Source organism: Mesitornis unicolor, unplaced genomic scaffold (assembly GCF_000695765.1).
Source record: "Mesitornis unicolor isolate BGI_N332 unplaced genomic scaffold, ASM69576v1 scaffold21266, whole genome shotgun sequence".
Taxonomy (NCBI): domain Eukaryota; kingdom Metazoa; phylum Chordata; class Aves; order Mesitornithiformes; family Mesitornithidae; genus Mesitornis; species Mesitornis unicolor.
Window position 1 is genome coordinate 7,106 of NW_010189168.1, and position 14,207 is coordinate 21,312.

At 49.3% G+C, this 14,207-nt stretch overlaps 1 protein-coding gene across 1 annotated transcript in view; it reads right to left on the reverse strand.

Annotated features, from left to right (window-relative positions):
• Positions 1-2,333: 2,333 nt before the first annotated feature.
• Positions 2,334-14,207, reverse strand: part of LOC104541835 (ubiquitin carboxyl-terminal hydrolase CYLD-like) — a 13,347-nt gene continuing 1,473 nt past the window's right edge. Inside the window, exons 3-14 of the mRNA XM_010185981.1 lie at positions 14,082-14,151; positions 13,361-13,578; positions 12,737-12,890; positions 10,351-10,489; positions 9,159-9,269; positions 7,582-7,673; positions 6,499-6,565; positions 5,312-5,444; positions 4,901-5,009; positions 4,580-4,698; positions 3,391-3,610; positions 2,334-2,518 (exon numbers count right to left, since the gene is read on the reverse strand). Coding sequence (XP_010184283.1) covers positions 2,334-2,518; positions 3,391-3,610; positions 4,580-4,698; positions 4,901-5,009; positions 5,312-5,444; positions 6,499-6,565; positions 7,582-7,673; positions 9,159-9,269; positions 10,351-10,489; positions 12,737-12,890; positions 13,361-13,578; positions 14,082-14,151 — 1,617 coding nt within the window. The remainder of the gene's footprint in view (positions 2,519-3,390; positions 3,611-4,579; positions 4,699-4,900; positions 5,010-5,311; positions 5,445-6,498; positions 6,566-7,581; positions 7,674-9,158; positions 9,270-10,350; positions 10,490-12,736; positions 12,891-13,360; positions 13,579-14,081; positions 14,152-14,207) is intronic.

Here is a 14,207-nt window from a genome sequence, read left to right on the forward strand (position 1 = left end):
TCTCTGGGCACCCTGCACCAGTGCTTGTTCACCTTCACGGTGAAGAAGCATTTCCTGATGCCCAAAGGGAACCTCTCGTACTTTGGTTTGAGCCCGTGGCCTCTGGTCCTGTCACTGGGTACCACGGAGAAGATCCTGGCACTGTCCTCATTGCACCTTCCCTGCAGGTACTTACAGATGTGGATTCAGTGCCCCCCAAGGCTTCTTTTTATTTCCAGGCTGAACAGTCCCAGCTCTTTGGTTCTCCTCAGACAAGAGATGCTCCAGTCCCTTCATCATCTTCATGGCCCTTCGTTGGACTCTTTTTTCATCTCTCTTCTACTGAGAAGCTCAAAACTGGGCCCAGTTCTCCAGCTGTGGCTTTATCAGCGCTGAGCAGAGGGGAAGGATCCCCTCCCTTGACCTGCAGGCAAGCTGTTGAGGTCCCACTTAGCATCACAACCCTGCTGTCAGCAAAAAAAAGACCCTAAACCACATGAATTGTGTGGCCCAGGCCAACAAGACCGATGATAGAAAGCTACAGGCTGCACCTTGCAATTACATCACCCTGTGTTAAAGAGTTAAAAATATAAGAAGAGCAGGAAGGAGGTGACAGCTGCAGATCTGGGGCTCCTGGATGCATCCCTCAAGGTTTTTGGTGTCCTGTTGGTGCAATCTGGCAGCTGGGTAACCCAATTTACAGCACTGAGTACTGTAACAGCTTCCCGCTGCCATGACAGCGTCTGCTTAATGGCAGAGAAGCCCCAGTTTGCAGATTTCAATGATTTAACTTGAGGAATACCAGTTTCCACCCTGAGAGCCTAATCCTTACTGCAGTCACAGCAGGAAATCACAGAAGTCATTAAGGTTGGAAAAGACCTTTAAGATCATCAAGTCCAACTGTTAACCTGCCCCCACCATGGCCACTAAACCACGTCCCCAAGTGCCACATCCACACATTTTCCTGAACCCCTCCAGGGATGGGGACTCCACCACTGCCCTGGGCAGCCCCTTCCAGTCCCTGATAACCCTTTCCATAAAGAATTTTCCCCTTAGATCCAACCTAACCTTCCCCTGGCACAGCTTGAGGCCATTTCCTCTCATGCCATCACTTGTTCCTGGGAAGCAGAGACTGACCCCCCCCTTGCTACCTCCTCCTTTCAGGAGCTGCAGAGGGGATAAGGGCTCCCCTCACCTCCTCTTCTCCACTTGAACCCCCCAGCTCCCTCAGCCGCTCCCCATCATTCAGATGCTCCAGACCCCTCCCCAGCTTTGTTGCCCTTCTCTGACCACGCTCCAGCCCCTCTATGGCCTTTTTGGGGCCCAAAACTGAGCCCAGGATTGCAGGGGCAGCCTCACCAGTGCCTAGTACAGGGGTACAATCACTGCCCTGGTCCTGTTCACTTTGCTTTGCTGATACAGACCAGGATGATCCAAAAGTGCTCATTTTTTTTTTCCTTTTTGTTTTGCCCTTGGAATTCTGTTACTGGTCTGCAGCACAGATGGCAGAAATGGATGCAATGATGGGACAGCAAGTGCTTAAAGTGGGGTTAAAACACCTGATCACATAGCAATACTGCAGACTTTGCAAAAAAGAGGACAGCATAATGAGTTCATGTGCTGTTCCCCTGCTCCATCTTTCTTCCAGTTTTGTTCTTAGAAAAAATACCTATTTTTAAAGTGTATTTGCAGTTCAAGATATCCAATGAATTGAAAATAAGGGGTGGCGGGTAAAAGTGCCAGAGTATTTGTGCTGGATGAGGGAAGCACAGACAATTCTGGGACCCAGCTTTGGGTCTGGGGGTCACATCCTGGACCTCATAAAAACCCCTTGTCCTGATGCATCACTTAACCACAGCGGTGCAGCTCACACCTCCTGGTTTTCTCACCCCAGGAGTCCACGTGAGGACGTCTTAATGCAGGGCGAGGCTGTGGTTTCCTTGCGCTCCAATAACTGCTTGTGTCTGGATTAGATGCTGGTCCTCAAGCTTTGGAGGGAAGGGCTGATAGGGAGAAGAAAAAGATGCTGGGGAGGACTCTGAGGTAGGACATTGCTGCAGAGGGCCTGGGGAGGAAGGAGGCTGGAAAGGTAGGAAATGAGAATGAATTTCAGTGTAAATAATTCAAGAGCCCAGGTCTGCAGGAAGCTATCGCTGGATAAGGCCAGGTATGGGATTTAACAAACCCAGACAGGCCAATGTGGACAGCTTGATACCAGACCCTGGAAGAGGTAAGAAGAGGCAGAAGTGCAAGCTCGGTGCACCCAAACTCCAGCTGTTTTCACTGATGAGGAGCTGCAGGGTTGACCCAAGCTCGTGTTTCCAACGCCTCACAAGCACCAGCCCATGGCAGTGTCATTTGTACAGCGCCATCTTCTTGCTCTGGTACATGTACATGTAGGCATCACAGAACAGGCGCTTGGCCACTCCATCCATGTCCCGAGGTTGCTCCAGGGCCAGCACAGCCAGCGGCAAGTCCAGGTATTTGGCGACTTCAGGGCACAGTGTCACCGTGGGAATGTTGAAGCCCGTTTCACCACCTAAACCCAGAAAGGAGGAGAAGAATCCAAACCATGTCCCAGGGGATGAGTACCTACAGCTCAAGCAGATACCATCACACTTGGCAGTTATATAGTCCCTCAGCTGAGAGATCTGGAAGCCAACAATAAAGTGGGGAAGGACAGAAGGGTCCTCACCCACACGGCAGCCAGTCCGAGCTGGCTCAAGAAGCCCCTTGGTTGAACATCCCAGAGGATGAAAGCACTTGGAGGAACTCAGAATCACAGAATATGAGGAGTTGGAAGGGACCTCGAAAGCTCATCCAGTCCAACCCCTGCCAGAGCAGGATCACCCAGACCAGGTCACACAGGAACACGGCCAGGCGGGTTTTGAATGTCTGCAGAGAAGGAGACTCCACAACCTCTCTGGGCAGCCTGGGCCATGCTCTGGCACCCTCACACTAAAGAAGTTTTTCCTTATGTTCAAGTTGAACCTCCTATGCTCCAGCTTGTTCCCATTGCCCCTTGTCCCCATTGCCCCTTGTCCAGGCATTGGACATCCCAGAGCAGAGCCTGGCTCCTTCCTCCTGACACTCGCCCTTTCCAAATTGATCCCCATGAATGAGGGCACCTCTCAGTCTCCTCTGCTCCAAGCTCAAGAGCCCCAGCTCCCTCAGCCGCTCCTCATAAGGGAGATGCTCCACTCCCTCACATGTGCTTGCCCTGGTCATACTCTTCTCTGGGGTCTACCTAAGTGGCCACTGTTGGAAGCAGGGTCCAGAGACAGCCTAAATACTGTAGGAGGCTTCAGAGGAAAAAGCTGGCTGACCAGTGCCTATGCAATGAGCCTTGCAGACTCTCACAGCTGCCCAGCAGCTGCAATCAAAGCTCCGAGCCCACCACCGCATCCTCACCGTGTCTGTCAGCCATGCTGTCGAAAAACATCCAGTCTTCGTTCTCGGGGCCATATTTCACAAAGGAGACATAGTGGCTTGTCTCGATGCAGAGCACTGCAAAGAGCTCCATCTTCTCACGAGGGACCTGCGGGCTGCCCTGAGGGCTCCGGCTGTGAAACTCTTCTGGTACGTGCAGCCTGGTGGGCTTGTGTGTTTTGCGGCGGTAGTGGGAGTGAACCTGAGGAGAGAATCACAAAATCATGAAGGTTGGAAGACACCTCTAAGATCACCAAGTCCAACCATCAACCCAACACCACCATGGCCACTAAACCACGTCCCCAAGTGCCACATCCACATGCTTCTTGAACAGCTCTAGGGATGGTGACTCCATCACTGCCCTGGGCAGCCCCTTCCAGTGCTTGACCACTCTTTCAGTGAAGAAACTTTTCTAATATCCAACCTAAACCACCCCTGGCGCAACTTGAAGCCACTTCCTCTCTTCCTATCACTGGTTAGATGGGAAAAGAGACCAGCACTCGCCTTTCTACCCTCTTCATTCAGGGAGCTGTAGAGGGTGATAAGGTCTCCTCTCAGTCTCTTTTTCTCCATCATAAACAACTCCAGTTCCCTCAGCCACTCCTCATAATTCTTGTTCTCCAGATCCTTCACCAGCTCTGTTGCCCTTCTCTGGCCACGCTCCAGCCCCTCAATGTCCTTCTAGGATAGTGAGGGGCCCAAAACTGAACACAGGATTCGAGGTACAGCCTCACCAGTGCTGAGATGACAGACAGATGACACTGCTGAGTGGGCAGAACTCAACCTGGCCTGCCAGAAAGAGGAGCACGCAGGGGTCAGACCCCCAGTTTATTCCCCACGGTCCCTGCACGCCAGGGAATGACGTGGTGTCAACAGGCAGCAAGAAACTGAGAAGGGAGTCTCTCATCCTCCAAAGAAAGGCCAGAAAGCTGTAGGAATGCTCCTGGTGAGGCAGTGTGAAGGGCCCAGCACTCAGTCTGTGCAGGATAGGTGCTTATTTAGACTCTGTCTATAATGTGTGGCACTCAACCCCACTCATGCAGCTGATGCAGGTGGTGGGACTGATGCTCAAAAAGGGGCCCCTCTGTGTCCAACCTGGGGTATTTTGGGGGGTTCAATCTGCTGTCAGCCACCACAGAAGATTTCACAAGCACCCAAAGAAACCAAATACCTGTTTGGAGCAGGAACTGCAGAACTGCTTCAGGCCCGTAGCTGCGAACACCTTGTCCTTGAAGCACTCCAAACACTCCAGGGTGGCGACGTCGCCGCACAGGCAGCACTCTCTGGGACCTGCAGGGGCAACAGGGGTGAGAGGATGTGTCCTCTCCAGGTCTCACCCGAAATTCCATGTGTCCTGCCAAAACTGGTGTTCAGGGAAGAAGAATCACACCACGATCCCACCTCACATCTGTTTACAACCCAAAAAGGTGAGATCTGTCACCAGGTTGCTTGAAATTCCAGCCGGTGGCTTTACCCTCGCCCAACAACTTACTATCAAGCAGCAGATCTGTGATGTCCAGCTCCAAGGAAGGAATGATTTTGCTGAACATTTTATATTCCTTCCCAAAACGCGGCATTTGGATGATGAAGCAAGAAGGGATCTGGGAAAAGAAAAGCAAACGAGTCACCCTGCCAGAAAAGACAAGCCCCAGAGACTCTTCTCTCCAAATTGCTGCTGTGAGTAAAGACTTTCTGCTCTGGTTATTTGGAAAATGGCAACAGGGAAAGCGTAGCCCTCTACCCAGGGCTCAGATTCTGCAAAAACTCTGTCTCATGGCTGTATCTCATTGATTTGCAGTGTTGGATATGAGACATCCTGGACCCACTGGCAGGCACTGGTATGTTGGAGGAAGCAAGAAAGAGGCAGCAGAGAGCAGTGTAGGCAGAAGGTTGCTGGGCTCACCTCCACTAGCTTCAGATCGGAGGACAGGAAGGAGTGTTCCACTAACTGCTGCACGTCAGGAACCACCAGGTCCTCCTGTTTGTCCATAAATATCTGGTAGCAGTAACAGTCCTGCTCCTTCTGGCCTCCTGACCTGCAAGGAGTGGTCACGGAGCTCGTTTAGGTAGTGCCACAAACATCTGAGCTCCCAGAGGACATCCTGGTTTTGTCCTGCAAGAGCTTTTGGTCCCAAAGGACCAAGGGCTTGGTGCAACACTGACATGAAGCACTTTTTTCCACCCAGAAATACTAAATACACGCCATGAGAAGAGGATACAAGTACCACCTTGGGTCTGATTATCCCTCCACAGCATCACATCCTGCTCCTATCAGCAAAACTCGATTTCCCTTGGTCAATGTAAATATTGAAAGACACTTCAGTATTTTTTAAATCAACTGCACTGTGGCATAATCAAGCAAGCTCCTTCTCAGATGAAAGACCTCTTTATAATCAAAAAGCCGCAGAGCAGAACTGGGTGCATTCAAAAGGTGAGTTGTGTGCAGAAGATCTCCCACAGCCCCAGCAGAGAAAGGATTTCCTTCAGATGACCCTTTGCAGGGGAGCTGCAGCACAGAGGCGTCTTTGAGCTCAGCTTTTCCGAGCACTCCACGATCTACGGCTTGACTGACGTCTCGACAAAGGCGCACAGAAACCCAACAATCCCCTTCTGTGCTCCTGAACAGCACAGTTATTTTTGGCTTCCTTCAGCCTCTCATCCTCTTTGTAGAGCCCTGAAAAACTGGGACTGCATCCATGGACTGCCTGGTGGAGAGGCTGCAGGACCTGAGCCAACTCGACAGCCTGGACACATCCCAAAACGCAGCCAAAGGCTGTCAGATAGCGCTGGCTGTGCGCTGAAGTTGGGCACTACATTTCTCAAAGCGCTGCTGGCTCTCCCTAAGGATGAGACAAGGTTTTTAATCATCATTTTCTTGAAGGTGGCATCTCCAGGGAGCGTCTTTTCCTGGATGCGTCACTTTGGACACAAGCGAGATCCCACGGACAACAGAGAGGAGCTGCACACAACTCGCTGAGCTGTGCCTCCAAAGCCTGGATGGAAAGATTCAAGCAACACCCGGTCATCGTGAGGTGGGTAATTAACGAGTTTGGCCTGGGTAAATTATATTGCTTGGATACAGAAACTTACTGCAGTTTCAGGAGCGGCTCTATTCCCAGGATCTGATGCATTATGAGGTTGAGGAACTCCTCAGGATCTGAAAGATGAGAGAAAAGCATGGGTCACACCACAGCAGGAACCCTGCCTTGCCCCACTGCATCCAGAAGGCAAAACCTGGCAGATAAACATGAACCAGCATTTCGTGAAGCTGGAATCTCCTATTTTACCCTAGGTAAGATGCTAGAAATGGAGAGTACTTGGTTAATGCATAAATCCTAGGGTGAGCATGGAAAAAGCCAAAAAAACCCCAAACTGGGCCATCACAGCAACACTATCTCAGAGATTTTAATGGACAGTGACTGCTAACACCAAAAGTATAAACTCAAAAGTTAAATCAGGCACAGCTATGGAAATTCAAGAAACCAAAGAGTTAAATGATCCCTGGCTAAAATAAATATGAAATAGAATGAAACACAAGTGCTGTTTGCTGACAAGGCACCTTCTGTTTCTGGAAGAAGCAATGCCCCTTGTTTACTATCCAGGTACTCATAGGATGTTGCAGGGACGTTTGGCATTGGCACAGCCCGTTTCCTTGTTGTAAACTACACTGGGCACCAATGGGAATGTGGTGATTGCAACCAGAGAGAGGTGGGCTTCAGCTGAAGGTGTTTTCTGTCTTATTTTACCCAGACCATAGTCTTTGAGGAACCACAAATAATTATGAGAACTCAAAGGCAATGTTGATCTTGGCAAAATGATAAATCGGGCTGGATTCTAGCAGAGACATCAGGGATGGACTTATCAGGGCATGATTTAAAGTATAAAGGTCATGGAAATTCCCCTTGTTTAAATTCTGTTCACACAGACCTTCCTCTCACTTCCTGGCCACCAGGCAGAGCCCCAGCAATTCCTGTCTTTCCATCAGGATGAATTTCAGCTGGCAAGCTCATCGAGTTTTAAAAGCTGAAAGTATTTTACACGTGCACTTTTACATAAATGAGGAGTGCAGCAGGCACATTAACGCACGTGCCTGGACGAAGCACACAATTAAGTTGTCAGCCTGGTGCCTGGATGAGGGAAACAGCTCAGGAAAGGCTCCAGCGAGCAGCGTACCTTTCTCAGCGTTGGTAAAGCTTGAACACTGGCCCTTCTCAGTCAGCTGCTCCCTGAGGTGCATCACACTCCCAGCCCTGACGAAACCAGTCCTAGGAACAAGAAGCAAATGCAGATGATCCCTCCAGTGTATTGAAATCATAGAATGGTTTAGGTTGGAAGAGACCTTAAAGATCATTTAGTTCAACCCCCTTGCAATGGGCAGGGACATCTTCTACTGGATCAGGTTTCTCAAAGCCCCATCTAACCTGGCCTTGAGTGTTTCAAGGGATAGGGCATCTACCACCTCTCTGGGCAATCTGTGCTGGTGTCTCACCACCTTCACAGTGAAAATGTTCTCCTTCTATCTAGTCTGAATCTCCCCTCTTTTAGTTTACAACCATCACCCCTTGTCCTGTTGCAACAAGCCCTACTAAAAAGTCTGTCCATATCTTTCCTATGAGCCCCCTTTAAGTATTGAAAGGCTGCAAGAAAGTCTCCCCAGAGCCTTCTCTTCTCCAGGCTGAACAACTCCAACTCTCTCAGCCTTTCTCCATAGCAGAGCTGTTCCAGCTCTCGGACCATTTTCCTGGCTCTCCGCTGGACCTGCTCCAAAAAGTCCATCTCTGTCTTGCACTGGGGACCCCAGATGGGCACAGTGCTCAGAGGGGTCTCACCAGAGCGGAGCAAAGGGGCAAAATCCCCACCTCGCCCTGCTGGCCATGCTGCTGGGGATGCAGCCCAGGATACGGTTGGCTTTCTGAGCTGCAAGCACACATTGCTGGCTAACGTTCTATTTTTCATCCTTCAAGTCCTTCTCAATCAAATCTCAGGATCACAGAATGCCTCAGGGTTGTATTTCTCTTAGCCTGTGCCAGGGCACTGGTCCTCAACGAGGATGCTTAATGTCTTATGTAGAGTCTTAGGAGAAATTCATGCACATGCAGTAGGAGTTGTGACAGCCTTACAACCCAGGGATAGGAACAACTGGAAGGGGAACCGAACATGAAGACCTTTGGATGTGGCTGGCATGAGAAACGCTCCAGGTAACACTTTCCCTCAGTGACAGCTACCATCTGGGCACTGGAGCATGTCCAGAGAAGAGCAACAAAGCTGGGGAGGGGTCTGGAGCACACGAATGATGGGGAGCGGCTGAGGGAGCTGGGGGGGTTCAGCCTGGAGGAGGCTGAGGGGAGACCTTATCACCCTCTACAGCTCCTGAAAGGAGGGGGTAGCGAGGTGGGGGTCGGTCTCTTCTCCCCAGGAACAAGTGATGGGATGAGAGGAAATAGCTTCAAGTTGTGCCAGGGGAGAGTTAGATTGGATATGAGGGGAGATTTATTCCTGAAAGGGTTATCAAGCACTGGAAGGGGCTGCCCAGGGCAGTGGGGGGGTCACCATCCCTGGGGGGGGTCAAAAATGTGTGGATGTGGCACTCGGGGACATGGTTTAGTGGCCACAGTGGTGCTGGGTTGAGGGTTGGACTTGATGATCTTAAAGGTCATTTCCAACCTAAATGATTCTGTGATCTGGCAGGGCAGCAGAGAAGGCATGAAGGCAGATGGAGGATTTCCAGGATGCCCACACACTGTACTCACTTTCGCAGGGGATTAACGATCTCATCCCGCAGAATGCTCTGGACATTCCTGTCACACAGCGGGAAGGGCTTGAAGAGCATGGAGTCCAGCACGGACGTACAGGAGAAAATGCTGTGAAAAGAGGGTGCTGTATAAGTCGGGTGGGTTTGCAGCAGGGGGTAGAACCAAACCATTGTGCCTGGTGACAGTTGGTGGCTTTTATTCCCAACAATGCATGCATGCAATCACAGACAGGTGAGTGACAGCGCGTCTCGGCAGTGAGATAAACCACACCTGCTTTAACAAACACTGGTAGTAAGCGAGGAAACAGCTCAGAGAGAAAGAAATCTCACACTTTGCAGCCAAAACTGCTCATGAGGGGGCACCACTGAGTCTTTTTCTCCTCAAACAGTGCTGCACAGTGAAGCTGGGACCTCCTGGGTGGATTCTTTGACATGTTTCCAGCCTTTACCTCCAGTGACAGAGTCGGCACAGTCCAAGTCCAGAGAACTACGATCTCTCACCACCCTGCATGACAGACACACGGGTACCTTAGGTACTCACAAGTGGTTTTTCAGGGCCTGAGAACTTCCCAGACTAGGAAGGAGATCAAAAAAGCAGCAAGAATTGAGGCTGTATCTCCACACAGTTATGTTCTGCTCTAGACAGAGATTAAAAGAGTCTGGAGAAAAAGCCTTACGAGGAGCGGCTGAGGGAGCTGGGGGTGTTTAGTTTGGAGAAGAGGAGACTGAGGGGAAACCTTATTGCTGTCTACAACTGCCTTAAAGCAGGTTGTAGAGAGGTGGGTGTTCTCTTCTTCCAAGTAACAAATGAAAGAAAAAGAGCAAATGGCTTCAAGTTGCACCAGGGGAGGTTTAGGTTGGGTATTAGGAAAAATGTCTTTACTGAAAGAGTGGTCAAGCACTGGAAAGGGCTGCACAGGGCAGTGGTGGAGTCACCATCCCTGGAGCTGTTCAAGAAGCACATGGATGTGGCACTTGGGGATGTGGTTTATAGAGCATGGTGGGGTTGGGTTGACAGTTGGACTTGATGATCTTAGAGGTCTCTTCCAACCTTAATGATTCTGTGATTCTGTGTGGTACTTCCAGCCACTTTGGAAGTGCAGGGAAGCGCTGCAGGTTTAGGACTATGCCCAATTTAAAAAAAAAAAGGATCCATTTAATGAAACAACACCAGCCAAGCAGGTCCTTACCTGAAGAGAGCTGCGTCCATATAGCAGGAATTACAGTGGCCTTGGATCCCCTTCATCCGCCCTCGCAAAACGTGCACCGCTGCCTCGCTCCTGAGGGGAGGAAAACTGTCTGGAGCCTGAGGAAGGACTTCTTGGTCTCCTGCAAAATAAGCAATAGGAGCAACTCCCTTTAGCTTCCCACCTCTGCTGAAAGAGCTGCAACCTCAGCAGCAATGGGACAAACTGTGCTTTAACAGCCTCATCCCACTGGCCTGTGGTCTCCTTCAGCCTCAAAGGTGGCTTTCTCAGTCTGGTCTTCTGGTTTTTTTAGCATTGTTCCCTTGTAATTCAATCCCCTCTCTTCAGCACGTCCTTAAGACGCTCCTCCTTGTCCCTACTCCCAGTTTTTGGGCAGTCCCTACAGGAATCCTGTTTCCCCATTTACAGTTTCTAAATGGCTGGTTCACACTGTCTTCTCTGCTCTGGAGGAATTTCTTCCTGTTCAAATGAAAATACTGACCTGCTCTGCATCTTCTTGTGAACATCTGATCATCACATCAAGCTCTACTACATCCAAGCCTGTCAAAGTTCAAAGAGCATTCTGGACGATGCTCTTAGTCATATGGTTTAGTTTTAGGTGAGGAGGAGGGAGTTGGACTTGATGATCCTTATGGGTCCCTTCCAACTCAAGATATTCTATGATTAAAATTGATTGAATCCTCTCTCCTTCTCCAAGCTCTCTCTTATTTCTCAGTCTGTTATCACCTGATATCTTCACTGTGGGCCTGAGTTATCCTCTCCAATTTTCCAGAGCCACGTGCTTGGTCTACGTTTGCACAACATTTAAGATACGGTAGCTAGGCCAGACCCTATAGCCAAAAAACTTCTCCACATTCAAGTTTCAGTTACACAAGAGCTTTTCTTCTGCCCTGAAAACCACAGGTAGAAAAGCCCTGCCTTGCTTGCAGCATTCACAGTGCCTGGTAAAGACTCTTGCTCTGGACTTCTATCTTCTGTTACCCCCTAACATTTCCTGCCCACCACTCCTTCTCCAACACACCCATGCCACCAAGGCCTCATTTTTAGAGCCACTCACAACACCTTGCCCTGTATTCAATGCCCACATCTATATTATCTCTGTGCTTTCTCTAGGTTAGAATAAAGGAATCAATTTTCTGTTTAGGAGAGCTGCGTTTTCTGAGATTACAGAACTTGATTTAATGGAAAACAGAGTTGATCAGATGTTCTGGTTTAGTTTTTGGCTGGCACTGGTATGCAGTGAACAAGGTCTTTAGCAGTTTTGTGACAGCCAGGTGCAGAAGCTGGGGGCAGCGAAAGCCAGGGGCTTTCAGGGCAGCTGACCAAGCTGGCCAACAGAATTATCCCATACCATAAACATGACACTCACTATAAATTGGGGAGTTTGCTGGGGACACCCTTTCTTTCCTCAATGGTTTCCACCCCCAGAGGGTTTCACCTGTCGTTCTGCTACCAAAGCCTCCTACATCCCTGCTTTTGCTGGAGCTGCTGTGCTCTCAGTGTTTATTTTTCTTATCTAATATTCACTGCTGGGAGTGCACAGCCAGCAACAGCTGTGTGAGCAGAGTATAACCTTATGTGTTAATGTTTATAAATATTTAAAGGGGGAGTGTCACGAGGATGGAGCCAGGCTCTTCTCGGTGACAAACAATGATAGGACAAGGGGTAACGGACACAAACTGGAACACAGGAGGTTCCACTTAAATTTGAGAAGAAACTTCTTCTCAGTGAGGGTGACAGAGCACTGGACCAGGCTGCCCAGAGAGGTTGTGGAGTCTCCTTCTCTGGAGACATTCAAAACCCGCCTGGACGCCTTCCTGTGTAACCTCATCTGGGTGTTCCTGCTCCGGCAGGGGGATTGGACTGGATGAGCTTTTGAGGTCCCTTCCAATCCCTAACGTTCTGTGATTCTGTGATTCTGTGATTAATTATTGTTGTTCCTATTATTATTACTATTATTGTTATTGTTATGATTATTATTATTATATTTTAGTTTAGCTTATTTCAATCGTTAAACTGTTTTCATCTCAACCCACGAGTGTTCCAAACTTTCTCCTCCAATTTTCTCCCCCACCCCACCATGGAGGGCAGGGAGTGAGCGAATGGCTCAGTGGTGTTTAGCTGCCCGCTGGGGTAAACCAAGACACCCTGTCATTAATTACTTTAATTAATTACTTACTATCTCTCATATTTGTGCAGCATTCCCTATAAATACCACCATGGCAACCTCAGCATCCTTTAAACTGATATCTTTTTGAATGCTCAAAGAAAATTATGAATGTTAAACCACTGATTAAGGGCGCTATGCATGAGGCTTCTCTGCAGCATCCCAGCACGGCGCTGTCTGCTCTCTCCCCTCAGAATTTACCATAATCCACGAGGCTGAGCTCACTGTTGCGCAAACACTGGAAGCGGACATCGGGCTGGCAGGACTGCAGCTTCACGAAGAGGCCGCGCTTCGGGGCGCAGTGGAAGTAGTATTTGCCCAGCCATTCGCCAGCAGTGACCCCCTTCTCTTCATCCTGGGAAAAAAGCATTGAGGAATAACATGAGAGCAGGATTTCCATGAATGAGGCACTTCAGGACATGGTTTAGTGGCCATGGCGGTGTTGGGTTGATGGTTGGACTCAATGATCTTAAAAGTCTCTTCCAACCTTAATGATTCTGTGATCTCCCACACAGCCATTTAATACCTTAAGTGCTGGGTACAAGTTTGATCCTGTTTTGCTGAATATTTTCAGCTATGCTTTGAACCTATTGATGCTGCTTGTAGGATTCATGATTTTTCCAGCCCACGTTGCAATAACATTGCTCTAGCAGAGAGCAAACCACCCCTCAAAATCATGCTGCAGGCTGAGCTCCCCAGCTTAAAGGGAGGATAAAATTGTGTGTTTGCCCTCACAGTTCACACTTTGACACATCAGAGGCCCAACAACCAAGACCTGCCCGTTCTGATACACAATCTCACAGCAGGAAATATTTTGCTCCTTACCAGTTCAACTCCTGCCATCTTGTGCGTAATTTGGGGCAGGTAGCCCAACCAGCGGATGATTCCTGAAACCTGATTTCCCTTGTCCAAGGTGATCTGGACCATGGAGTTCACCTCCAGGGATGAATTCCCACCTTCACACTCGCCACTGCTCTCATTTCTCTCTCTTTTCTTTTGGTCTTGTCCCAAGACCATGTCGGACTCAAACGGTGAAAATAAACCTAGTGGGCAACACAAAAGGTCAAGTGGGGTAGGAAATCAACACCTAATGACAGATACCTTTGGATCTCTTCTAAAACCAGGTCTGTTTTGAAATTATAGGCCGCACATACAAGCATGAAGCTGAACACCAGTGGCACAAGGTGTAATTCCCAGTGATGCAGCCAAGCTGGTCTAACAGGTTGAGAGGGGACTCCAACATCTCGCTGGCCCTGGAGCTAATCCAGCCTTTCCCAGAGCCGTTCCTGACCACGGAAAAGGCAGGAGAGGTTGGATTTCCAAATTATTTTTCTGCCTTTAGCGAGATGAATCAACTCAGTGAAGAGTCTAACAATGGCTCCCCTCAGGCTGGCCCTGGTGTCTTTTCCTGGTGACAGAGAAATCCCACTAATTTCTTGTCTTGTCCAACGACTCACACCATCGCTGTCGGCATCCGCACCTTTCCAAAATAAACACTAAATCCCTAGGAATGTACACAGGGCAGATACATCTGGTAATAACCTACTTTGCAAGCTTTCCTTCACAACGGAGTCCATAGGGATGTCCCGGAAAATGTCAGTCGTTCCTTCTTCTTCCTGAAAGGAGAGAACAATCTATGAACTAAATGCTTTACCAGATATAGGGCATTCCT